Genomic DNA, 25,818 nt, shown 5'->3' on the forward strand with positions numbered 1-25,818 from the left:
AAAGCTGTGAATGTCAGGGTGCTCTTGGACAGCCTGAATAACTGGCAGCGGTGTCAAGTACCTCTTACTTGTGCAGGAAGGTACCTGCTGCTCCGCTGCTGTCGAAGTCACTGCATAGACAGGCTGTGCTTTCAGTGTTACGCTGGGCGCCCTAAGCCACTGGGGTGGTTGGAGGCATTTGCCCCTGTGCTGGTGGCTCTTCCAGGGAATGTGGTTTCAGGCCTTGCCATGTGAACTGATCGTTTTGTTACATTTCTGCTTCAGCACTGCATTACCATTGCTGACTAAATTCTATCTCCCCCTACCCTTTTTCCTGCAATCTTTTTTTACAGGGAGACAACCCACCTCCTCCAGGGTTTATCATGCCAGGTGCCGTTAACCCCAACATGCCACCACAGCAAGTCACACCTTCCAATTACAGCATGTACTCACAAGGAGGGACCCGGGCAGCATATCCCCAGAGTGAGTAGCAGCGGCTCCCCTCTCCCTCCCAGGTGGGCCAGCATTTACCTGGGGATAACCAGTTCCCTCCTTGGGGTTGGGAGGGTTCAGACCAAGCCAGTGTCACCTTTCTGAGATGATATCTGCAGGTTGTTATTTCTTAGTGGGATCCAGCCATCAGGCACCCTCTGTCACACACTGTCTCCTCTGCTGAGGTGTCTGCCCTCAGCGCTTAGACTCACTCCTCAGCTGGCCCTTCCCAAGGGTGTGCTGGGGTCAGAAGCCCCCCAGGTGTGAGTCCTGGAGAAGCAGCACAAAGAGGGACCCAACTCATCTTGTGTGCAGCTGGACCATCCAGTTCTCATTGGGACCCCATGAAGATGGGAAAGGGGAGGAGGAGACAAGGGCAGTAGTAGAGGTGAGTGAGGAAGGGGGCAGAGCACTGACTCACTCAAATCAGGGGACTGAAAGTACAGGAAAAAATGGGCGTAGATGGGCAGAGGAGAGGCAGTGAAGTTAAGCTGCAGGGCCCACGGTGAAAGGCTGAGAGCTTGCATTCGCGTCCAGAGGCTGCTGTTCTCGTCCTTGGCCTAGACTTTCCCTCTGTGCAAACCTTGGGCAGGGTTTCCCTTCCCTGAGAGGCACCACGAGGATTGCAGTGGTCTGGAAAACAGCCAGAGCAGCAGCATCTCTGTGCCCCAGCCCCACCCCAAATGGCACGGTGGCTCTGGGCAGGAGAGTCTAGGAGGAGAACAGGAGTCCAAGGCAGTCCTTTCCCTGGCTATGATGTGTCGGGTTGAGGTTCTGAGCAGTCCTGCAACGCACAGGCAGAGTTGTGGGACCCAGGATTTGGCTGGGCAGGTAAGTGGTTTGAGGGGGAAGAGGCAGGTGGAGAAGGAGGCAGCTCAAACCTGCTCTTCTGTGGTGAACTCACTGACTGAATGTCTTTTCTCCCTGTTTGTAGCATATCAGGCCACGCAGCAGTACTCCTGTGGAACAGGGGGACCAGCTCTCTATCAGCCTCAGCAGCCTCTCACTGTTCCTGCTTCAGCCTCTTACACAAACCCTGCCCCTAACACCACCCCTCCCTACTTGCCCTCTGCCCCTGCCCACTCCCTTCCCTCCCCGCTGTACCCCGGGCAGCCTCAACCCTCCCCAACGAGCCTGAATCCCGTCTGTTCCTTCCCTCTTCCTCTCGGTGCATCCTTTCAGCATGGCAGGCCAGGACCTCCAGCAACTTCTGTGGCTTATGCATTACCTACTGGACCAACAGGTACTCTGCCTGCAACCAGTGACCTTCCTGCATCCCAGAGAACAGGTCTGCGCTCGGATTGGGGGGCAGACAGGGAGAGGGAGGGTTCTGCTTTATTATTTCCTCAGTTAAGTGGGCAACTTTTTCTTGTGGATGCTCCGTACGAAGTTTGCTTTTGCTCAGAGGTCAGGTCAAAGCATTTCTAAAACACCTCATCTTCCCTGTGCGCCTGGCGATGATACAGCTACGTTGCTGCAGTGAGCACTTGCTGAGCAGCGCGAGCAGTTGTCGTTCTCCTGCGAGTCAGATGTACAGAGCTTTTGTCTTGCCCGAGACAGGGTGCTACAGCATCGTCTTGATATAAAACTGTCGTATGCTGTGGACGGATGGTGGCAGAGTTTTAACTTTGGGAGGCTGGCATCGAAACCTGCTATGTGGCTGGAGAGCAAAATAGGAAAACTTGCTCGTTTTTGCAATCGATGCGGAGACGACGATCCTAATTCTCGCTGGAGAACAATTTTGCAAATGTAATTTGTCCCTGTGTCCCTGGTTTGTGAGTGGCATTTCAAGCCGGGGATTGGCAGCGTATTTAATTCAAGCAGCATTTCCTGGGGCATCAGCTCACTTCCATTATTTTTCTTCCTAACCACTTAGTGCGATGGGATTTACTGGAACTGTAAAGATAATCAGAAGTGATTTAGAAATGCTTTTACATGTCTCTTTCCTGAATGTTAATTAAAAGCATGTGTGTGTGGCTGACACAGGAGCATGTTTGAGCACACATGGTGAGACAGCATGCGCTGAGGTGGGGCTCAGTGTCTCCTTGTGACTGCCCGCACCTAACTGTTTGCCATGGGACAGTGACCTCACTTGTGATAACAAACCTGTCTCTTCACTTAGCAGCTTTGCATACATCAGACTGTGCGGGAAATATGAGCGGTCCTTTTCTAAACCTGGCCATAAACATACTTCACATCCAGGTGGTCCAGCTGGAGACTCAAGGACCAAATCTGGGAAGCAGGGAGCAGAGGGAATATTAGGCAGGATTTGAGGGATGTTCCAGGGAGGCTGAGTCTGCTGACAGGCCTTAAGGACACCACTGTGACTCCCTCTCTCACTTTAAAAGTCTGTTAGGGGTGATGCGGTGCAGAAGAGACACGTTGCCTTTGTCTTGGCAGGAGCAGCCGTATGAGTAGGTGCTCCTGGCAACTGTAAGGCTGGGAGCCCGCTCCTCTCATGGCATTGCCTTCACATACTTGTTTTGGGGAGAAATGGTATTTTGTTCTGTCAGAAAATGGAGAGGACTGGTGTAGGGCAGCGGTCAGGACTGCAAGGGGAGAAGAGGCCTTTTCCCTCCATCCTACAGCCAGATTTGGTGTCCTCTCTGTTCTTGGAGATGCTGTACCATGACCTCTCCTGACCCCACGTTACAGGGCATGTCAAACTTATGTCTAAACCTGAGGAATTACTAAATTGAACAGAGGAAGAGGTGTTGGATTGGGTTCTAGGCCTGCGATGTGAAGCAGCACATTATAATGCAGACAGCACAGCTTCCACACCTCCAAATAAATTCAAGGAACAAGAAAATTATTTGTTCTTATCCATTTACTACTCTGCTTGTGTCACTAGCAGGCATTTCAGATCTGTCACTTGCTAAGTTTCTGGTGTTAACAGTGAAGTGTCGAAGTCTGTGTGGTGTGCTCAGGGTGGGTGAAGCTCTGTATTCTGAACAATAGAAATTAGAGACATTAATGACAATATCAGTCAATTTGTAAAATTGTGTAATTCACATAGTAGTCTAACACAACTTGCCTACATCATTTTAATATAAGGGGAACTGAAGCAGTCATTATCTTCATTGCCTTGCCAGATTTCCTTTCAAAATTAAAAGTTGTCAATACTAGGCTTTTTATAAAACTTTCTGAGAACTGTCAGTGCTGCTTGTGTTTTTTCCCAGCAGCTGTGGTGAGAAGGCAGCCAATACAAAGTGTCAAACCTTCAGGAGCCCAAACTTGGGCGTCATCAACGCCAGCCTTGGGCTGAAATGCAGAGGTAGACTCCAGGGCACAGTGAGGTGTCAAGGCTGAGCGGCTCCTGCGTGTGGGCTGCAGCATGCAACTGCAGGAAAAAAGATAATAGGTATCTGAAGAGCACACTCTGTCCTCTTCCAATTTTTAGATTATGTCTTTCAAAAAGTATATAAACAAAAAGGAAAAAAACCTTGCTTTGTAAATGTGGAAATGACTGACAGTGTACATGCTTAATACGCTTAACCACCAACATATTTTCCAGAGTAGCTGCATTGCTTAGTGAAGGATGCCCTGGCATGAAATCCTGCAGAACCACAGAAATCTGCAGCCAGGAGTAGATCTCACCTGTAACTCTGAATGTTCCAGAGCAGAGCGTATAAAGATGCTGGTCTTGGCTTTGAAGCGGTGTGCTTTTGTCTGTGGTGGTGATCTGATCTGGGAACATCACGTTTCACTTTGCAAATGTGATTCATTTAAAGGCAGGGGTAAGGGAGGAAGGAAAAAAGATCTCAAATTTGAAGTCTTGAAAAGCACCTGACCTTTGAACTGGCTTGGATTTAAAGATGCACTTAAAGAAACAGTTCTATACATATTTTCTGGTTTTTTGCAAATGCATGTAACAGCAGTGTGTGAAGCTGTGCTGGGAGCTCCAGTAAGCAAGGAAAGCCCACATTTAATTTAATTTTCAACCTATCTCACTTTGTTCTGTGATAGATCTTTGAACCTGCTTTCAAGGGAGTTTTAATTTTCAGAGCCTTGAATCTTGTTTGAAATTGCGATAGAGCAATTCTGAGCTAAGGGAAGGGTTTGCACCAGAACTAGAAGCGCATCAAGACCAACCCCAGGGCCAGGAGCTATCCCCAATGTTCCTCTTCCCTCTGAAATGGCAAAGGCTTTATTGGCTGTGTTTTGCCATTTGGATTTGTTGCTCAGTCTGAGCAGGCAACGTGTCCTTTCACATGGCTGTAAAGCTGCTGTGTGAACATACTTTTATTTTATTTTTGCTGGGCTGGATGCAGTTGAGACCACACCTTGATTTGGGAAAATGCTTGACATCCACCTTGAAATCAAGTACTTTAAGCATCTCCTGAAAAGCTTTCTAGAATAATAAAACCATGGTGAGAAGACTGTTGCTAAGAGTAATGGTCTGTCGGCTGCACTGGCTGGCACGAATAGAAAATGAGAACACCAGAAGAGATAAGAAAGTGGGCCAGGACTCTGCAAGATTTGTTAGAAACAACTAGAAACCCTGATTTACTGCAGGGAAAGAGCAACAGCCTTGTTTCCAGGGAAGGCAGACAAAAGCAGTTCCACAGGGTGGTTTGGATAAATGACTGGTCTCTAAACTGGCATTGTAATTAGACTAGGCGTTTTTTTTCTCCTGATTTCTCATGCTTATTGAAACTACATTGCTAATCAAAAATTACAGACCAATTGTTTTATTATTTTTGAAGAAAATCTTTTTTTAGTTCTCTTTGCATTTTATCTGCAGAAAGCCTACCAACTCAAGACCAGGCCTTTCCCCTTGCAGGTGAACTAGGTATCAACTAACCTGAAAATAATTGCAGCCACTACATTAAATTAACTGAACAGACATCAATAATGCATATGTCCTTCAGAGAGCATTAAGTGTGATGCTGTTTGCCAATTAGACTTAAATCAATTTTTAATTCCTTGATTAAGACCAATAACAACATATCTGGAGTTTTTAACCACAGAAACAAATGCTAGTTTTCCTTTTTTAAAGCAAGTTATTTCCAGAAATTAACAGCAGTATCAGTCTGGAAGATTTTCTTTAACGTGTTACCACTATCAGCACTGCAGAAGTTGGACTTCCTATATCAGAAATACTTTGGGATTTTCTGGATAGGGAGGAATGGAGAAGCCCCTTGGGCACATGGCTGTCAGGAGATGGCACTATCTTTGGTTAAAGAGAAAGCAGATGTGAAAGGGGTTTTAGATTGGTTTTCGTTGTACCCCTTCCCCATCCATGCTCTGGATGTCAAACTTGTTTAACAAAAGCTCAGGAGGAACTGAAATTTCAGATAAAATGCGCGAATTCTGCAGTGATGTTAAGCTCTGCTGTCGAAGGTGAATTCATCATCTGCTAAGTGAAAAACACTGTGGTGAAAAAGTCCATTGAGAAGGGATTTGGTTTTGTTGGCTTTTTGTGGCTTTGTGCAATAAATCCTGATTACTCGCTGAGGCCGCGGTAATGCTGAGGTATAATGCTGTGGTCCCGATTATATGCGCCTGGTGATGAGATGGGAAAATGATTTCTAATGCACTAATGTGAGCTTTGGTGTCCAAATCCTGCAGCTGCGCGGAACGTGCTTTCTTGGAAGAGCAGAAGCTTTGGTATAGAACAACACCCCAGTCTCAGAGCGAATCTGCTGTGCTGCTTCCAGTTTCAAACAAATTGCCCTTGGTGCAAAAAGCTAGATTTTGCCACCTTGCCCCAGCAGCTCTGCTCTGCTTTTGGCACACAAAACACCCATAAAACATGCTGTAGCTGGCAGTGGAAACCAGGTTTTATGGTTCTCTTGTGTCTCCAGGGTGGCTGGGTGAATCTGGCCTAAAATGTTTAAGGCTCCTGTTGCCTCTTACGCTGCTTCTTTCTGTGTTGTGTTGCTGGGGAACATGTCTTGACTGTCATGTATAAATCCATCCCAGTACACAATCGCAGCAGCAGCTCTTGGGAAGTGAATGCAGCTTAACTGGTGTTCTTATTCACCCGTGGTTTCTCACATCTCTGCTGCTGATTAATGTTTATAATAATGTTGTGGTGATCGTGGGGGGAAAAGAAGTTCAAAACCAATTCTCAAATTCTCATTTCTTCTTGTATGATGCAGATGGGAGAAACTTTCACCAGTAACCGAAGCTGGCTTCACATAGACAGTCTGTGTAGCAGAGCTGTGCTTTGGGGTTAGTAGGCAACTGCCTGCCTTTTCAAAGGGTGTGTCTGCACAGTGTTTTTTTTTTTTTTCTCATGAGAGAAGAAAAAGTTAATTGTAAAAATAAAAATAAAAATCAACTTCTGTCAAACTTGAGAACAGTTGGTCGAGATTCCAAACCGGTGCAGAGCCCAGAGGGTCTGAGGGCTGGGGTGTTGGGAGGCTCTGCTTGGTGCAGGCACTGTCCTGGCTCCAGTGAAGGGCAGGGGAGCAGGCAGGCGAGGGCAGGCTCTTCCAAGCTGCTGCCAGTAGAGCCATGGCGGGGAGCTGGTCCAGCTGAGCTCAAGAAGGCATCGCTGCCCTCTTCTGAGGTACTTAGTCTCTGTTTTCTTTCTGTCCCAGGGCCTCAGAATGGCTGGAATGACCCTCCTGCCCTGAACAGAGCTGCCAAGAAGAAGAAGGTACTCTAGGAAATGTTGTCTCGACACCATGGAGTGCTGGCCACTGGAAAAGCAGTAACTTAGGTGGCTCCTGGGAAACTTGTTGGCAGGAGAAGGGAAAAAGAAGGGTTAGCAGCAAACAAAAGCTGCACCTCGTGAGCAGAAATGGCCCTTACGCCTCTCCAATATCATCATCTCTCTCAAAATCTTTAAGCCTCTAAAGAGATAGTGACTTTTTGCTAAAGTTGTGGTTGTTAATAACAACATTGATCCTGGTTTGAGAGAAGAAACTACCTCAGACTATTTTCATCTGCAGTAAAGCAGATGAGTTTTGCAGGAGATGATACTTACGCGAAATGATGAGGCTGTGCAAATTGTTATAGGTTACTGACTTTGCTGGAGCTGAAAGCAATTTATCCTGATTAAGGGCCTGACCCTGAGAGGTCTGCTGAGAGTAAGACAATTTTCATGATGGAGACATCATAGTTTTGTAGAATGGATTTAAATTGCAGCAAGGCAGAATGACTGGGGACACTTGGCACAGAGCACAGTGAGCCTTTTCATCCCCTGTGACTGCTGTAGCCTCGTGTGGCTCTTCAGCAGTCAGTGCCATCCGCTGCTCTCTGAGCCTGGCACATTTGGGAGGCAAGAGTCAGTCTGGAGTGTGTAAAGCAGGGCTGGGGGGGACGTTGGAGCAGGCAAGAGAAGGTCTGGGGTAAAGGTGAAGGCAGAAGTCTCCCTTACCCTTTGAGGTTTGGTCTCTGCAGTTCAAGGTTGAGAAGCTTTTGGAGGATGGATAGGGGATGCTTTGTCTGCTCCTGACTGCCCCAGTGCTGAGGCGTTTGTTGCACAGTAGCTGGCATGCTGCCATTTGGGGCTTCAGGCTCTGGACTAGGAGGAGTTGTCAGTGAGAATTAACTACTGGACCTGAGAGCTCAAGAAGCAACCTTCTGCAAAACTAGTCTGTGTGTGTGTCACAGCCAGAACTTCTGCCATAGCCAGGGCTCTGAGGGTTGGCTCCCTTCTAAACAAGGAGTCATGTTTGTTGCATTCCCAGTCGGGTATCTATCTGTCAGAAATGTTTCTATGTTTGTTTCCCTTATGTCTGCTGTATGAGGGGGTGGTTTAGGATATTGTAAAATGACTCACCACATGGGTTGTTATAAAATAGAAGAACCGTGTGGCATTTCAAGCGACGGCATAATTTGCAACTGTTTTCCACCGAAGAACTTACCCACCATTGTGATTCATTGCTTTTATAACTGACTTTGGTGCTGGATTGGGAATATATTTTCTTGCTGTCCCAAACCACTAGCTTAATTCTGGCATCATTCGTTCAGGGTTCTGTCATCTTTCCTTTATTCCATGCACACCAAAAGAAATGTGTGTGTTCCCAAGGGAGCTCTTTCTTTTGTTTGGATTCCTGTATGATGAGTAGCAGAGGCCAGTAGCTCATTTTGTGGCTTCTTCTCTCTACTAAATGTTTCCAAAATGCCCCTTTATAAAGACTGACAGATGATTAGGGATGAATCTCAAATGCACTCATAATCTGTTTTAGCACAAATGTGTTTGCCAGAAGCTTGAAGGGCTTTCAGGAGCTTTGTTGGTGTGTGTTGCTTGCTGTGACCTTTATACTGCATAGACAAAAATGTACACTTCAAAGTGAGACACAAAAGTCTAAATATAATGTAAGCATATGTAGCCATGGGTTAGTTTTCATTAGTGCAACTCTTCTTCTGTTAGTGCTGATCTGCCAAACCTCTGTTTTGTGCTCTCAGCAGAGGCAGAGTTGCTCTGATGGTGCCTGTACTTGTGGCCAGGGGCTGCTCCTGCCCTGTGCAGGCAGGATGACAGGCAGAGCGCCCTGGGCTGGAAACCCTGGAGGATATTACTGCTCCAGGGCACTTCTTGCCACATGAGTAGCTGCAGCCAGAGGAACGGTTTGTTTAGGCAGAGTGAAATCCTGTATTGCCTGCCCCTGTTACTTTGGTGTCCTGGGGGCTCAGCACTCTGCTTGCCAGAGCTCTCAGTCGATGTGGGTTGGGGAGTAGGAACTGGGTGTTGTGCTCTGCCTGTGGCAGCGACAACAGCCTCCACACACCATTTGTTTCTTCCCCAGGTCCCCGATAACTTCCTGCCCCCGGTTCCCATCACCTCCCCAATCATGAACCTGCTGGCGGACCCGCAGTCTCAGGTGCAGCAGCCCCCAGCTCCGGCAGCACCCATGGGTGCACCCAGCTTCCAGCCACACCTCCCTGCCGGGCCGCCGGTGCTGCAGGGGGGCTACCCCACTGCTCCCCAGCCCCTGGGGCCCTGCATCGGGCCACCCGCTGCCTCCAAACCCAGCACGGAGGGGGCTCCTGGGGCCCCAATCGGCAACGCCATCCAGGTAACGTAGCCCCAGTGCCACGTGGGGTTGGTTTGCAGGCTGGGATCCTGTTGGCCGGACGTTTCTTGTACCTCCAAAGCATACTGCAGAGTTTAGTCACGAGCTTTGCGCCATGATGGCACTTTGCTACTGTCACCTCCAGCGAGATGCTGCCTCTTTGCAGTTAATACCCAGTATGGACCAACGAGCTGCGACCTCACAGCTCTCCAGAGGGAGTGACAGCAGATGCTGATCATGTCACCTTCACATGCCTACAGGGAAGAAATAGTTGTGCCAAGCTGGCTAATAATGATGCTTGGTTTAGTTGAAAACAAGGTGTGGTCACAGCAACCTGGAGAAGCCTCATCCACTCTCTGTTTCTCAGCATGTGCAGGCACTACCAACAGAGAAGATTACCAAGAAACCCATTCCTGAGGAGCACCTTATTCTGAAGACTACGTTTGAAGCTCTTATCCAGCGGTGCCTGCTGTCTGCCTCCGATCCGGTAGGGCTCTGCGGGGTTCCCAGAGCGTGTTTGGGTGGATGCGCTGGTACCTGCAGCCACGGATAGACATCACAGCCTCTCCTCACAGTTTTGTCTTCCTAAAGGCTGCTTCGAGCAGCAACGTGTAGAAAAGCCACAGGATGTGGCAATCTGGGGCCAGAGCGCAGCTGCCTAAGCGCTTTGACTCTTGTCTGTCCCTACAGCCCTGTGATGGTGCTGTTTATGGTCAGGGAATTAACCCACTGCAGCCCCCTCTGCTGCTCTTCTCTGAGGAAGAGGGTTGGAATTGGTTACAGTTGAGGTTTTAATGTTGATTCTTAGAATTTTTCATTTTGCTCACTTATTTATGAAACCTTCGGAAAGGGCTGCCCTTCCTTTTGTCAGGTCATCGCTGCAGAGGCATGCCCTGTATATTTGCTTAACTACTACTTATAATTCAGAGCAGGAAGCAGCTGATATTATGCCGGGTCTGAGCCAAAGCTCACATACATGAGTACACGCCTCAGATTTTGATGTGTTATTTGTGATTTCTGATGAGAAGCTCATTTCAAAAGGAAACAACAGGTAGCAAAGAAGTGGAAGGTTATGAGCTTTAACGTGACCGCTGGAGCTGGACAGGGAGATCATTCCCTCTGGCAGTCAGTAGTTTGTAAATGAGCCATCTGTCTCAACGCTTCTCATTTATTTCCAGCGGTCGGTAAATAACATGCTACCCCAACGCCCAGGTGCTGACTGTTCAGCTTGTGCCTGCCACATGCTGAGAGGTGGATGGTGAAGGATGTAGTATGCAGAGGAGTTGGTGTGCTAAACATGCTTGGTCAGCAGCACAGACTGGGGCTCCTGTTAGAGTGACTGTTTGCTGAGCTGTCCGAGGGCTCCGTGGCAGCAGCTGTGGAGTATATTGGGTGTTCGGTGTCACTCCTGTCTCACATCTGCTGGACAATTTCAGCTGGCTCTGTAGTTTAGACTTGGCATTTGCATGTATTCCCCCACGCACTCCTTTACAGAAGCTTTTCGAGGCCATAGACCTTTCTTTGGGCAGACCTCATAAGGTTCAGTCAGCTCAAAATCCTTTCTTTAAAGGTTAGGCTGTAGAGTGCAGGGACAGAAGTCATACACTGCCCAGACCCCTTGACCTTTTCTTTCTCTGAGTGCCCCTCCCAGACACACAAATAAAGCAAAACCCTTCAGTTCACATCTGCACCCAGGGATTGCTTTTCTGCTCTGCCAACACATTTTGCTTGCTTCTTAAGTCTCTCTGATTTTCTTAGGCAGCGCAAGCGTTTCCAGCACACAGTGCTAAGACACTACCCTGACTGTATACATCAGTTATTGTCAGAACAACACAGACACTACTCAGTTCCTGTTTTCCCCTTCAGAATGCAGTAACAGGAAGCAAAGAGTGAGGAGAACCAGTTTGCACCTCTTCCACCTAATGTCCTTTGCCTGGAGAGATGTTCTGCTGTTTACTGAACACGGTTTATTCCTCCTTGCCCTAGTTGGCCATCTGTAAAATGAAAATAGTATGTATGCTTTTTCACAGGCTTGGAAACAAATGTTCTGAAGTCATGTATCTGAGAGTGTTAGCCAGTCCAAAAGAATTAGCCAGTTTCTTATCTGCTCCTCCTGGGGTACTTTTACCTTGTCTCGGTTCCTTGACAACATAACTACTCCTGAGGGGTTTTCCACATGTGGCCTGAGATCCACATGCTACGTTCTTCTTCATGCCCTTTGCCATCTAAGCAGCTTTCCCGAATTTCTAGCACAGCAGGCAGCCACCACTCTGTCTTTACCTGTAAGACAGAGCATTCCCACAGGCTTTTTTATTTTCTCTCTGGGCAATTACTTAATCCAGGGAAACATTTCCAGTTGTCAGGGGAAATGGCACTATCCTGACTGAAGATGGATTGATGTGCGTACTGATTTAGGAGGAAGTTCCATCACTCTTGTGCACTGATGCCATTTCTACTGCTGTTGACCACCACCTTTTCTGTGCTTCTGTAATTTTAACCTTGATGCTTTATTACTGCTTTTATTATTCTGGATTAAAATCTTCGTTTTCTGTAGCTGTTTAAAAAAAAAAAAAAAAAGCAAGCTTTTTTTCCAGCAGCCACTGTGGGCACTCCAGGTGGAATATACTGAGGTTATTTTAAGAGCCTTTGGTGGCAAAATAATTCCAGACACATCAGTGAGTGGTTTACTCTGTATAAAACCATGGAAGCACAAAGGATCTATAAGGACAGTTTGGGTTAGGCTATTAGTTTTTCTGTTGCCAGTAAAAACTTACAAACTCAATTGGCGTTTTACTCATCGCATAATGAAAAATATCGTTAGGATTTGCCATAAATGATGAGTGAGCGATGCACACTTAGACTTCAGTGATTGCGTGTGCCCTTAAGCTCTCATTGATGTTGCTGCATACTTGATTCCAGTAATAGCTGGATAAAGTTATCATTATACTTTGCCAGTGAACTGCAGAAAAAAAAAAAATCGTGCTGCAACTCAGGATTGTCACTTTCTGTATCAGCTGCACCAGTGGGTTTTGCAAATGACCGGTGGCTTTTGGGATGCCCCTCTACAGTTTACTCCTCTATGTAGCTCAATAAAGCAGTTACATGTGGAGAGCTACAGTCACACCACGTGGTTTTTCCTAGCAAAATCAGAGGAGAAAAGTACAGAGCAAAGAATTCAAATGGTGTGTTAGGAAGATGTTCTTGAGAAAGGAATTTCACGTGCTGCGTGAACCTCCTTTCCAATGATACCAGATCAGTATGGTCGTCTTAAATCATTGTGTGTTAATATATTTGTTTCTCTTGCAGCAAACCAAGAGGAAACTAGATGATGCAAATAAACGCCTGGAGTTTCTGTATGACAAACTTAGGGAACAGACAGTAAGTTCTGTTTTACTGGGTTTTTTCCCCCCTGTCAAATATTGCAGGTATGGCCAAGAACTCCCATCAGTGTGTGGGCCCTGCAATATGTAACAGGTGCTTGCTCTTTGAAAGCATGCTTCAAACCCATTTATTGTATGTTTGCAGGCATTTCCCAGGAGTGGCTGGGTAGAGTGCTTGGCCCCAAGTGCCTGTGCGGGCTTTACAGTGTTTTGGGGCTGTGTCATGAGTTTTATGGTGCTGTGCAGGGACCGCATGGAGCTGTAGAGCAGAGCTCCTTGCGGGAGGCTGTTTTGCTGATTAGGGATACCAATTAAACCCGGACGCCAGAGTGAAAAGAGTAGGTGTATTTTACTGGGGATAGCTAAATAATGGACCAGAGTAATACAGAAAACATACAGTAAGAGAAGACAGAATAATGCACTTAAAGCAAATAGGAAAATACAGAGTAATACATCAAATCATTACTACACGACGGGGAGAACAGTGATTAAGAAAGACACCTCACCACTTGCATACGTTACCAACATGCAGACCTGCAGGTGCTGGGCAGCCCCGGTTACAGCGAGGATTTGTTGAGTCTTTCCCGGCGAGTGGGAAATCCTACGCGGTGCGTCCACCCGTAGCTGAGGCATCCAGAGCCGCTGCAAGAGGGTCCAGCCTTATGGGCCAAAAATCAGCAAGCCAGAATAGCTGGCACCTTTGTTTTAAGCTGAAACATCTGGTTTCACTCTCACATTAGATTCCTCCCAGAGCCTGTCCAGGGCTCAAGGAGGAAGCGAAGGGAGTTTCCCTGCTTATCTAATTGATTTATGAGCAAGGTCACACATCTGGTCCCGAGGCCAGACAACTGGCTCCATGGCCTTGTTAACTTGCCCCCACACAAAGAAGGATAAAGATATACTCAGGATAGACATGTTTTATGATATCTAAGCTACATCTTCCATTAACGAGCTTACATACTTCACTAATGACTACATACCAAGTCAGCAGCTTCGGCTCGGGGCCTGTTGTTCAGGCTTCAATACTTCAACACTTTAGCACTTTTTACATCAGCATAGGTGGCTTGTTATAACTTAGCACAATACCCACTAGCACAATGGTTATCAGTTATAAAATATACAGGGTTCATCTACAGGTCAGCTCTGGCTTGGGGCTGTTGTCCAAGCCTTGGCTGTTCAGAGGCGCTGGGTGAAAGCACCAGGAGGGTCCCTTTCCCCCACTCCCAGCAGGAGGCCAGACACATGCAGCCTGGGGTCCAAAAAAGCCCAGAAGATGTAGATGTTGGAGGCTCACTGACTTCACTGGAAGGCAGATGTGCAAGTACTTTTTGAAGATCTGGCAGTTTTTCCAAAGCCTTCCAGGAAGTCTGTGGCAGAATAAAGGACTGGGCTTAGATCCCTTAGTACTTCAGGATTAGAGTGGTCTAGTCCTGTCGTTGCAGGCCACCTTTGCTGAGCAATTAGCTTTACCCCAAGGGCATAAAAGCCCGGTACATTTTTCATGTGCCACAGCAGATCTGCCACCTTGGGGAACGGCATCCAGGGGCGGCTGCCCCTTCCTGAGAGCCAGGTGTTACCCTCAGGATTTCTGTTTTTCTAGCACTAGCGTACGTGCTGGTTTTTCTTTCTGCTGACCCACCTTGCCTGGCTTCCTTGCAGCTCTCCCCAACCATAATTAGCGGTTTGCACAACATTGTGAAGAGCATCGAAACCCGCAACTACCAGGAAGGACTGAACATCCACACGCACATCGTTAGCACCAGCAACTTCAGCGAGACCTCCGCTTTCATGCCTGTTCTGAAAGTTGTCCTCACCCAGGCCAACAAGCTGGGTGTCTGACGTAACCCTCCACTCTGCAAAGCCTTGACAGTTGCTTTTCCAAAGAAGTGCATTTCTACAGCAAACATGCAGGAAATGGACCAAATCCTAGTCCTGATGGCATGTCACAGTAGAGCGCTGACAAATGGCATTACACTCTCCCTGCAAAATACTTTGTTCTAGGAGGGCCCTGGAGCCCTGGTGCTTTCCTTTTTATTTTAATCCTTTTCCCATCCCTAATTATTCTTGTCTACAAATAGTATATTTAATGGTTGATGCCCCATATTGTCAATTTTTAGATGCATGTTATACAGCTAAACGGTGGCTTTTAATAACAGATATATGCATTAAAACAACAAGATAGGTTGTGTATCAGACCCTAAAACAGATTATTCCCTTCCACCCCACTGTTCCTTATTCACCAGATTAAAGAGTCTGATCGTACTCTTAAGTGTATTTGGTGTTTCATTTTATGAAGCTGCTTGCAGTTCTTTTATTACAATTTACATGTTAAATAGCTTAATTTTGCACTGGGGCAAATAAGCAAAATAAAGGCTAATGTGATTTTTTTCAATAAATGTTAATTTATTAAAATGTGTCTTTATGAAGTGCAGCTTAGTGGAGTACAGTGGGGTGGCTTTCTGTTGTGTCCTAGGCGTGAGGATGTTTTTTTTCTCCATGCTCATCACTAAAAGCTCTGTTAAACATTTCTATTGATGTACATTTCCAGGAAAAGTTTAGCAAGGATTCTGAACACATCTGTGTGTATTTTTACAAGCTAAGAGCAGAAATAATGCAGAGTGGTTTAAGCCACCCACACAGAGACACAGGTATTTAGTGTGTAAACAAGTTGCAAATTGTTTCTTCCACTCTCCTGACCCTGGAGATTGTTGCCTCTGCTGCTCTGGGAGACTGCGGGTTGGGTCAGGGGAGTCTCCCAGCAGCATCCTGTCCTTTCCCAGGGCACAGCTGGAGTTGTCTTGAAGTTTTAAAAATTTGAAGCGGTGCGCCATGAATAGCAAGTATGTCTAAGAAGAACAGTAGGTGGAAGAAATGTCCACATTTAAAAAAAAAAAAAAAAAAAAAAGGCATTTTGCCTGGGAACTACTCTAATACTGGTGCCTGTGGAATGTAGGTTTGGCCCGACATAGTGCAAGGAATATAAATAACAAGGCAAATCAGTGCTGATGAGTTACAGATTTGTCAGTGTCGTGGTGTGAGCTCAGAGGGCAACTGAGCACCATGCAGCTGCTCGCTCCCCCCCCGCCTAGTGCTGGGAAGGGAAAAATAAAGCAAAAGCCTTGGGAATTGGGATAAGGACAGGGAGGGGTGATTCACCTGTTACAATCATGGGCAAAAGACAGACCTGTTAGAGGAAGAATAAAAGAACATCAATTTAATAGACACTAACAACACCAACACTTAACAGACAGAGTAGGGCTGCGCGAAGCATTACTACAGCTTGAAAAACACCTTCCCCTCACCCCTCCCTTCTTCCCGGGCTCAGCTTTGCTCCTGTCTCTCCCTGCACCCCCCAGCAGTGCAGGGGGCAGGGAATGGGGGCTGTGGTCACTCCTGCTGCTTCTTCCACCTCGGGAGGTGGGGAGGATGACTCAGGCATTCTTCCCCGCTCCGGTGCAGTCCCCCTCTCACAGGAGACAGTCCCCCATGAACTTCCTGCCCTGTGAGTCCTTCCCACGGGTCACAGCCCTTCCTGAGCTGCTCTGATGTGGGTCACCCCCACGTGTTCCAGTCCTCCCAGCGCTGAACTACAACAGCAGGGGCTGCTGCTTCCCTCACAGGCCTGGTTTTCTTTGGGCACAGACACCTGCTCTGGTGTGGGGTCCTCCACGGGCGGTGGGTGGGTCTCTGCTCCCCTGGTGACCTCCATGGGTGGCAGGGGGGCCCCTGCCCTCCCAGCACAGGATCCAAGGGGGAGGTTGCTCCAGCGCTGTTCCCCTGCTTCCTCATCCTTTCTTCAACTGACCCCAGTGCTCACACAGATGTTCTCACAACTTCCCTTCTTAAATACGTTATCTGAGAGGCATGGCCACCATCACTAACTGGCTCAGCCTTGGCCAGAGGAGGGTCCAACATGGGGGCGAGGGAGCTGCGAGAAGCTTCTCACAGGGGCCACCGCTGTAGCCCACTACCATAAACCCTGCCACACACTCAAAAGCCAGAAGTCAGGCAAAACAGCTCCATTGAGCTTTATTTTACTTCCTTTCAAACATTTTCTGACCTTATAAGCTTTTATAGTTGGTGAACATAAAGCATCAATTTGGGAGTTGCTTTGTTTCAGGAATTTAAAAAACAATTGGAGTAATTTTCTTCCCCTTGATCTAGGTGACAGGTTTCTAAGCAGTGGATTGTATTCTGCTCCTGTCATTTGGAAGGTTTGCAGGTATCCTTTATCCATCCGTGCCCTTAATAAAAACTCCTTGCCCAGCAGGCTCTGGCGTTCACTGAATCACATCAAAAACATGAAGTATGTTAGGGCTGCCAGAAACTGGTAATAAGGAAATGGCCATCAACCTCAGTGCGAAAACCATTCAGGTCACCAGCCCCACTCCTGATTGTTGGGCCCACGCTATTTAGTAAATATTTTGCAGCACTTCCTGAGGCAAATGAGAATGGCAACAGCTCTGTGTGCTCCACCTTTCCTCTCCTGAGAATGCTTTCTGCAAGCTTGGAATGAAAGGCTGAGGCCCTGACAGTGGGGAAGGCAGGAGGAAAGGGGCTGCACAGAATCAGAAATGTTGCCACCTGCAGCAAAAGCAGAATTCGGACAGCTTAGCACCGCAGGATCTCTGCACATGTGGAAAGGACAGCAGCGCTGAACTTCAGGATTGATGCCTCCCTCAGAGCAAACGACACAGTCTGGCCAGAGAAACACAGACCCCTGTGTCTTGAGTCAAGGTGAGAAAGAACAAGTTTTAAAAGAAAGAGCACATTCAAAGGTAAATGGGAATAAAAAAAACCTTAGTAGTGTGAAAAGCAGGTGTGCTGGCCTGGCCTGATGTTCAGCACGGAAAGTAAAAGAGAATGTCAGTGCTTTGGGACCAAACTGGCGGATGGGAGGTGCTGCGAAAAGGCTGGAAGGGGAATTCAGAAGCTGGTCTTGCATATGCTCTCCCTGAGCATTTTTGGGAGTACTCCTGGACAAGAAGCAGGAGCGGTGGCAAGTGGCACTCGTGATGGACGTGCAGATGGTCTGCAGTTTGTTTGTGAAGCTGGCTGTTCCTGGAGGTAACAACCAGACAGGCAGCGGTGGCAGAAGCTTTATAAAAGCCAAGGAATGTTTAATTGGCTTTGCACGAGCCTCTGCGAGACTGCCGTCCTTGTAAAAGAGGATGCCAAGTGAGAAGGGACTCAGCAAGACATGCAGACTTCAGGGACCAAAGAGTTTGTTTAACTGGAAGAGACTAAATAAACTTTGCTTGTTCACCTAGTAAAGAGCACGAGGGAATCAGGTTGATTGGAAATAAAGAGCAGTGTTAGCATGAGAACAAATGTGGTATGAGCTGACCATGAGTAAGCTTGGTTTGGAAATTGAAGTGCTCAAAAAATGAGACCACCAGATCAGAGAGAAACACTGGGGTTTTTTGGAGGTGAAAGTATCTTTGGGTACTGTGATGCTGCACCACCAACCTGGACACTGTACGCCAGGAACGGAGTAATCTTGCTCTCCTTGCTGAAAAGAAAGTATTAGGAAGTATTTCTTTCCAGAAGGGGTTGTCGGGCGTTGGAATGGGCTGCCCAGAGCAGGGGGGGAGTCCCCATCCCTGGAGGGGTTGAAGAGTCGGGTTGACCCAGCGCTGAGGGATCTGGTGGAGTTGGGAACGGTCAGTGTGAGGTTCATGGTTGGACTAGAGGAGCTTCAAGGGCTTTTCCAACCTGGATGGTTCTGGGATTCTGTGATTCTATGAAAGCTGTCCTCCACCTCGGCCATCCTCAGGAGCTCAGGACTGGCAAACTGCACTGCCCAAGCACATAACAGGAGTGGATGCGAAAATCTGCTACTTCTCTCCTGACAGTGGCCAAGATGAATAATAAAAGCTAATTAGTTATGCTGCCGTCTGTTCATATCTTCAAGGAATGCCAAGCAATTAGCCACCCATCTGATGTTATAAATACAAATGGCCATCTTCATTTACAGAAGGCAACGAAGCCCTGCCAATTTACGCTGGTAAAGGAATTTGGCCCCAAATAGCCTAATTTTGATCTCACTGAGCAAAAAGAGATTTATGCCATGACATTAGCACCAACCGAGCTACTCCTCTTTGCGGGCTCCCAAGGCTGTGGGATTATAAGAGAAAGGGATGGAAGGAAATTCTAAGATGTAAGCTGTGGCAGCATGGGTGTTGTCCAATGGCAGGTGACACGAGGAGGCGTCTCGCTACCTCAGCTATTGCCATCCAGGCAAGAGCACCAGCAGGAGAGTTTGTGGGAAAGGGCTGGGGTAATGCAGTTCTGTCCTGCTGCAGAGGGGGTGTAATGGGGGCAGTACTGCACAGCAGGCTGGCTATGCGCAGAACCTCTAACTTAAGTACTTGAGTGAAACCCTTTTTCTGCCTGTAAGGCTCTGTAATGGATTTACCTTGGTTTTGCTGGCAGAAGTCCAAGGTCAGCATTAGACATGAATGTTAGAGATTGTCTTTTAATCACTGCAGTGTTTCTAGCCTGTGCAATGTTTGAATCAAATTTGTTCTGTGTTGTGCCTTTCAGATAACATAGTTCCCTGACGTACAGATTGGGAATATGGGTTTACTGTTTAGTAACCATGTTTTCTCCAACAGGAAGGAGCGTATGCTAGATTGACTGGGCTACTGAGAGGGAAGGGAGGGAGTTCTTGCTGCTATGGACGTTTCTCCCCAAAACTACGGAGGGGAGAGGGCGTGTTTTGGGAAGCATGGCAGGGACAGCGTGCAGAGCAGTGGCACCATTCCACAGAGTCCTGCAGACTCCCCTCAGCTCCATGCTCACCCTCTCCATCATGCTGGTCCTTTGCTTCAGCAGCACAAATCCCACTGTGTCATTAGCCTGGCTGGACACTCTGTTATGCCTGAGAGGGGAAAAAAAAGGGGTCCCTGGGGCAAATATTTCCCTCCTCTGTCCTCCCCACCATATCTGCAAACCCGTAAGGGTTCATTCACTGTTCAGAGCTGCATTAAGCACCCATTGCGAAGTCAGGGCAGCATGTATAGAGCCAGGCATGGCTCAAAACTAAAGGGAAAACCAGGTTTCATATGGCCAAATGTCTGCTGCTAACTGATTGTGCCTACCCTGCAGGGGATGCTGAGAATCCCACCAGGGTGCCTGGTGTCGAGCTGAGGAGCCAAGACCACTGTCAGGTTATACAGAGGAGTGTAATAAATAATGTACTGATACCACGAACGCTTTCAACGTGCCCAATCTTAAATGCAGAAGCTCAGGGTAATCTCCCAGCCTTGACTTGCTGCATGCTGAGCCAGTCATTCCCATGTTTCCTCTGTCAGTCCTGCAGATCAGACAGACACATCACCAAATGGCCAAGCTGGACATATGGATACATTTCATGCAACCCCCACTCAAAAGAAGCTAAACCGATTAAAATTCCTACCAGCTTTAGAGCTGCAAGTTAGGCAGAAGAGTCTAATTAACAGAGGATTTATTAAGGAGCACCCTAAAAAGGCAACCTCAGCTGACCTCACCAGTAAGTCTGTGCCTGCCTGGACAGCACAAGGGACACTTCTTGGGAACCTGTTGCTCAACTTCTTTGCCGGGTGCACAAGAAGCACTTCAATACATAAACATTTAGCACATATTTCTTGTCCCTCTGATGTTTTAGGCTTTGTTTCCTTCTTTACCACTTAAGGCCTCCATTTGAACAATGCTTTGGGGTCATTACTTCATTTTTCATGGCAAGAGACAAGAAAAAAAAGGCCACTCTTGCCAACATTTTAAATAGCTCTGTGCTGAAATGATGGTAGCAGGCAGCAGTAACATTAAAATGATACTGTATTCTCATGAGCTATTCTCTACCTTTCACTGTCACTGCCCTCTTTCTTTCTTCCAGGTGAAGAATTCTAAAAAAATGTTTCAAATATATCAAAACCAGTCTTGGGTTTAATTATATACTCTCTGCTAATTCACTTGCCTCAGGAGGTGTAGTTAGTAATTAATTAGCCCATCAGACTGATGCACTTTGCACCAACATCACTCATAGAGCTGCTCTCCCCTGCATCCAGGAGTGGTGGCCAGTGCTGCACTGGGAGCTCTTCGGGGCGGAGGTGAGTTGGTGTCTGCCTGCCACCCCCCACCACGCCGCTCTGAGACTCTGGCAAGAGCCTCACTCTGAACAACTTTGTGCGGCTTTCTGAAGGCTGAAAGGGGTAACGCTTTCAGGTTGAATAACTAAGGAAGGACAAGTAAACTGTAGGGGTTTCACTAAGGCCACATATCGGGTGCTGCACTTTGGCCACAACAACCCCCAGCAGCCTACAGGCTTGGGGAGGAGTGGCTGGAGAGCTGCCAGTCAGAGAGGGACCTGGGAGGGTTGATTGACAGCCGGCTGAACATGAGCCAGCAGTGTGCCCAGGTGGCCAAGAAGGCCAATGGCCTCCTGGCTTGTATCAGCAATAGGGTGGCCAGCAGGGACAGGGAAGGGATCTTACCCCTGGACTCGGCACTGGTGAGGCCGCACCTCGATGACTGGGTTCAGTTTTGGGCCCCTCACTACAAAAAGGACATTGAATGACTCGAGCGTGTCCAGAGAAGGGCAACGAAGCTGGTGCAGGGTCTGGAGCACAGGTCTGATGGGGAGCGGCTGAGTGAACTGGGGGGGTTTAGTCTGGAGAAGAGGAGGCTGAGAGGAGACCTCATCGCCCTCTACAACTCCCTGAAAGGAAGGTGCAAAGAGGGGGGATGAGTCTCTTGACCCAAGGAACAAGCGCCAGGACAAGAGGGAATGGCCTCAAGCTGCGCCAGGGCAGGGTCAGACTGGCTCTTAGGGAGTATTTCTTTGCAGAAGGGGTTGTTGGGCGTTGGAATGGGCTGCCCAGGGCAGGGGGGGAGTCCCCATCCCTGGAGGGGTTGAAGAGTCGGGTTGACCCAGCGCTGAGGGATCTGGTGGAGTTGGGAACGGTCAGTGTGAGGTTCATGGTTGGACTGGAGGAGCTTCAAGGGCTTTTCCAACCTGGATGCTTCTGGGGTTCCGTGACCGCTGTTGGAGACCGCCGCGAGCTCCCGCGCGGCCGCTGGGCGGAGCCGGGGGCGGGGGCGGAGCCGGGGCGGTGCAGGCCCTGGCCGCCATTGGCTGTCTCCGCTCAGGCCGTGGCCGCCATTGGCTGTCGCCACGCAGGGCCGGCGGCCCCTGCCTCGCCCCGCCCCGCCCCTCCCCCGCCGCGGTGCGGGGCACAGCCGGCGGCGCGGGAGCTCTGTGGGGGCGGTGGCGGCGGCGCGGCCTGGCCCGGCCCGGCCGCTCCTTTGGCCGCGCAGCGCCCCGCCGGCGGGATGGCAGCAGCCCGGCGGGTGGCGAGCGGCCCGGCGGGCTGCAGGCAGGCTATCGTCTGGCGCAACGTGGTGCTGATGGGGCTGCTTCACCTCGGCGCCGTCTACGCGCTCAGCCTGGTGCCGAGGGCGCAGCTCCTCACCCTCCTCTGGGGTGAGTGCGGGGCGGCGGCGGCGGCTTCCCGGCGGCCGGGACCACGGCGCAGTCCCCGCTCGGCTTGGCTTGGCTTGGCTCGGCTCGGCTCGGCTCAGCGCGGAGGGTGCCCCCCGCCCGGGGCTGGCGGTGGGGGTGCGAGCCGCGCCTTGGTTTCTGTGTCTTTCTCCGCCGTTTCTTTGTGCGGTCGTTCCGCCGTGTCTGGCGGGGCGGCGGGCAGGCGTGGGCCGAGAGCCGGGACGGGGGGACGGGGGGACGGGGGGACGGGCGGACCCCCGGGGGGGCGGGCGGACCCCCGGCGAGGCCAGGCAGCCTCCGCCGCTTTTGTTCCCGTGCCCCGCCCGAGGCGCCACTGCCAGCGCCGCGCCGGGCCCTCCGTTGCTGTAGAAACAGGAGGCACTCTCCTGTTCCATTGATCAGGATTTTCAGTTGAAACAGTCAAGCAGCTGATATTTCGGTTTAAAAGTCTGATAGCGAACGCGTTTGTCTTCCCTTTGCTGCTTCCTCGTGTTACTTTGTGAACACACGCGTCTTTCTGCTCCGGTTGGGAGTAGGAAATCACCCCGTCCTTTGTCTCTTGGGGAAGGCGATACCTCTTCTTGTTAGGGAATATTTAAAAGTCGAGGGTGAGCTGTAAGACTTGGGAAGGAGAAAATAAGTCCAGCGGTGCTTTCCGAGGTGAGGTGGCTTGCTGCGGCTGTCTCCTTGCTCGCTGTGAAAAGCTGAGGATGCGGTTTGGGAAAGAGAATGTGAAATACAGCATCTTTGCTTCCAATCTGTGGTGAAGTCCTCCATTTCTTCACAAGAGAACAATGCTGGGAGGAGAGCCATGTAGAAGCGCTGCAGCGTCGTGCAAGGTTTCTCGGGGTTTGTGAGACTGATGGATGGTGGACATCAGTATCATCCCTCGCTGGGCAGAATGGTGTCTTGAGTCATGTAAATGTGGGTGGCCAAGAGGATAAAAACTTGAATGCTACCTACAGTAATGCAATTTCTTGGGTAAAAGACCTACTTTGGGGAGTTTTTCAGTGAATGGAGAATGTGATGGCCTGGCAATCTTTTATACAAATAGAGGAAAGAAGGATGCTGCGTGGAACTCGCAGGGAATTTGAGTTGTTAGGATGCCATCAGTAGCGTTGAGGTGACTCTCAGCCCCAGCCAAATGCTTTAGAAATCACGTTTATTTCTTCTGTTTGAGGAATTCCTAAATCTGTTTTTTCACTGTTTCAGCTTTTGATACTCACTCTGTCTTTGAAATAGCCACCATTGCTGTTTGCAGTTGGGAAATGAACCCTTGGGAAAGGAACCCTTCTGTCAGCATCCTCTGACAAGTTCTGTTGCTGGGGACCTGATATTTGACTGGCTGGCTGGTTTGCACAAGCCATTACCTGCCTTGCTCGTGACCAGAAAAGGTTTGGAGGGTGGTCGTGTTTTGCCTAGTTTCCTTCTGTGAGCACTACTTCTCTCCCCTGCCTATTCCTGGTCCAGTTTAGGCTGATTTCATAGTTTACCTTGGCTGTAGCTTGATGATTGGGGAGACCAGGAGAGCCTGTGGGAGCTGCATGACCAGAACACATAGCCTGCAGTCTGTTTTCAACCCTTTTAGGTCCTGTAGCTTGTGGGCAGGTGGGCTTTGTTCTTATCTGTTTTGCCTTTCCAAGAAGACAAATTGAAATCATCTCTGATTTCACTGTGTCTTAATTACACAACTCCCTAAGGCTGGGAGCCGAAGGGTTGAATTACCAATTCAGCCCTTCAGCCCTCCATCCTCCAAGGTATTTTTTCCTAGTCGAGATTAAACAGATGCTAAATAGTAAACGGGTCTCAACGACTTTGCAACTTTAATGCCTTTCTTTCTGAGAGTGAGAGCCTTCCATTTCTCAACATCGTTATTTTTAACAGACCGCAAATTTTTCCCAGGAGTTTGCCTGGTGGTTTTTGCAGGGGGTGAGTGCGTGGGCTCCGACTGTCCTGGCCAGCTGGACACTATGGGCCACTCTTGCGGCTGCCTGCTGCGAGGTCTGTCCACCCTCAGAGATGGTGGGCAAGGCAAAAACACAGGATCTCCTGCAGAGTATGTCAAGACAAAAGTAGCTTGCTGTCATGCTGGAGACCCGTGTCCAAGGTCCCTCTGAGAGACTCTCTTGGGGTTGCTGTTGCTGAAGTTAACAAACCCACCTTGCTCCGCTCTGGAAGGGGCCAACCAGTGGAGTGGTGGAAGGAAGAAACGTCCATCAGAGGTGTCCCTTGCTCTCTCCATTTTTCCACATCATCTTCCCTGCACAGACCAGCTGTGGGACTGCCTTTCTGGGGCCGTGGCTGCCAGCCAGCCTCTGGAGCAGGGCTGGCACAGCACGGAAGTTGGGTGGCAGGTAACAGTGTAGTGTTGGGTAGTGCAGAGACACAGGTACGCTGAAGGGTGCGGATGGAGGAGCTGCAGCCCTCGTTGCATTCATCCGTGGTCTGCTTTTTCTTCTCAAGCTTGCCAGGGGCTTGGGAAGCTTCACAGTGATCTTATGCAAGCCCTTGCCTTGCTCTGTCCCGTGCTCCCCTGTGGAGAAGCTGCAGGAGCAAGTGTGTGGAGGTTGGCTTGTGGTGCTGGGTGTGACCGCCGTGGGGTCTGGCAGGAAGCGGGCAGCTTCTTATGACTCACCACTGCCTGCTTGGCTTTTTACTTTCTCTTTCCCCGGAGATATGAACATCTCTCGGTTCGGTTGGTGGGTTCTTGGCCAGGGCTGACTGGGTGCTTCCCTCCCTCCGCGCAGGGTTTGCTTTCCTCCTTCCCACCCCTGAAGGCAGTTGGTAATCCCTGATTCACTGCCGCTTGTTAAGCTTAGAGCTGAAATGCCACTGTGCCACCTCAAAAACAGCTGATAAAGCGAAACTGCCAGCTCAGCAGGGCTCATTTCCATTGGTAATTTATTGACATTTGTCCAGCTGTACATAATAGACAATGGAAAAATGCTGCCAAGTGAAGGCTCAGCTGGTTGTTTACTCAGGATTATCTGAGCTATCCTGTTCCCATCGCCTCCCGCACCAGCACCTTGAGGCCCATGTTATAGCTTCCCACACCCCACAAGGAGCTGGAGTTGCACAAGGGATCCCCAAACAGCATTCTGGGTGGTGCAACCACCTCACCCAGGGACCACTGGGAACTGAGTTATCTTTCAAGGGATGTACAGATAAACTGTTTAAAAATATAGGCTTTCGGGGCCATCCCCATGCCTTGGTGGAATTTGGTTTCAGTCCAAGCTGAACAAAAACAATAAAATTGCTCATGTCAGAATTTTCCATGAGCTGGGAACTGCCTTGACCCAAGAGGCAGCAGATGGTATGTGCGAGGCATTGAGCAGCCCTGGGCTGTGCCCATGGGACAGCCATGTAGCCAGCAATGTGCCTTTGAAATGTCTCTTGCTCCACCAGCCTGACCGCACTCACGGGGAGCCCTCTTGCCTTTCTGTTTGCCAGCCTGACCTGTGGTTTGGTGCAGGAGGGTGTGAAGACCCAGTCACCTTCCCTTTTTCCCCCTGAT

General features: G+C 49.1%; 2 protein-coding genes across 16 annotated transcripts in view; both read left to right on the forward strand.

The window, feature by feature from the left end:
* SEC31A (SEC31 homolog A, COPII coat complex component) overlaps positions 1–15,085 on the forward strand; it is a 47,409-nt gene extending 32,324 nt beyond the window's left edge. For 5 of the 15 annotated variants that reach the window (XM_074867572.1, XM_074867581.1, XM_074867582.1 and 2 more), the window contains 8 exons: positions 333–462; positions 1,406–1,759; positions 5,216–5,263; positions 7,020–7,078; positions 9,177–9,446; positions 9,811–9,930; positions 12,750–12,821; positions 14,483–15,085. In XM_074867572.1, coding sequence (XP_074723673.1) covers positions 333–462; positions 1,406–1,759; positions 5,216–5,263; positions 7,020–7,078; positions 9,177–9,446; positions 9,811–9,930; positions 12,750–12,821; positions 14,483–14,662 — 1,233 coding nt within the window. In that variant the 3' untranslated portion in view covers positions 14,663–15,085. The remainder of the gene's footprint in view (positions 1–332; positions 463–1,405; positions 1,760–5,215; positions 5,264–7,019; positions 7,079–9,176; positions 9,447–9,810; positions 9,931–12,749; positions 12,822–14,482) is intronic. The other 10 variants (XM_074867575.1, XM_074867583.1, XM_074867578.1 and 7 more) reach the window with 6 other exon arrangements.
* Positions 15,086–22,037: 6,952 nt separating this feature from the next.
* Positions 22,038–25,818, forward strand: part of SCD5 (stearoyl-CoA desaturase 5) — a 39,448-nt gene continuing 35,667 nt past the window's right edge. The window contains exon 1 of the mRNA XM_074867589.1: positions 22,038–22,286. Coding sequence (XP_074723690.1) covers positions 22,136–22,286 — 151 coding nt within the window. The 5' untranslated portion in view covers positions 22,038–22,135. The remainder of the gene's footprint in view (positions 22,287–25,818) is intronic.

The sequence above is a fragment of the Strix uralensis genome, chromosome 4, assembly GCF_047716275.1.
Source record: "Strix uralensis isolate ZFMK-TIS-50842 chromosome 4, bStrUra1, whole genome shotgun sequence".
NCBI classification, from domain to species: Eukaryota; Metazoa; Chordata; class Aves; order Strigiformes; family Strigidae; genus Strix; species Strix uralensis.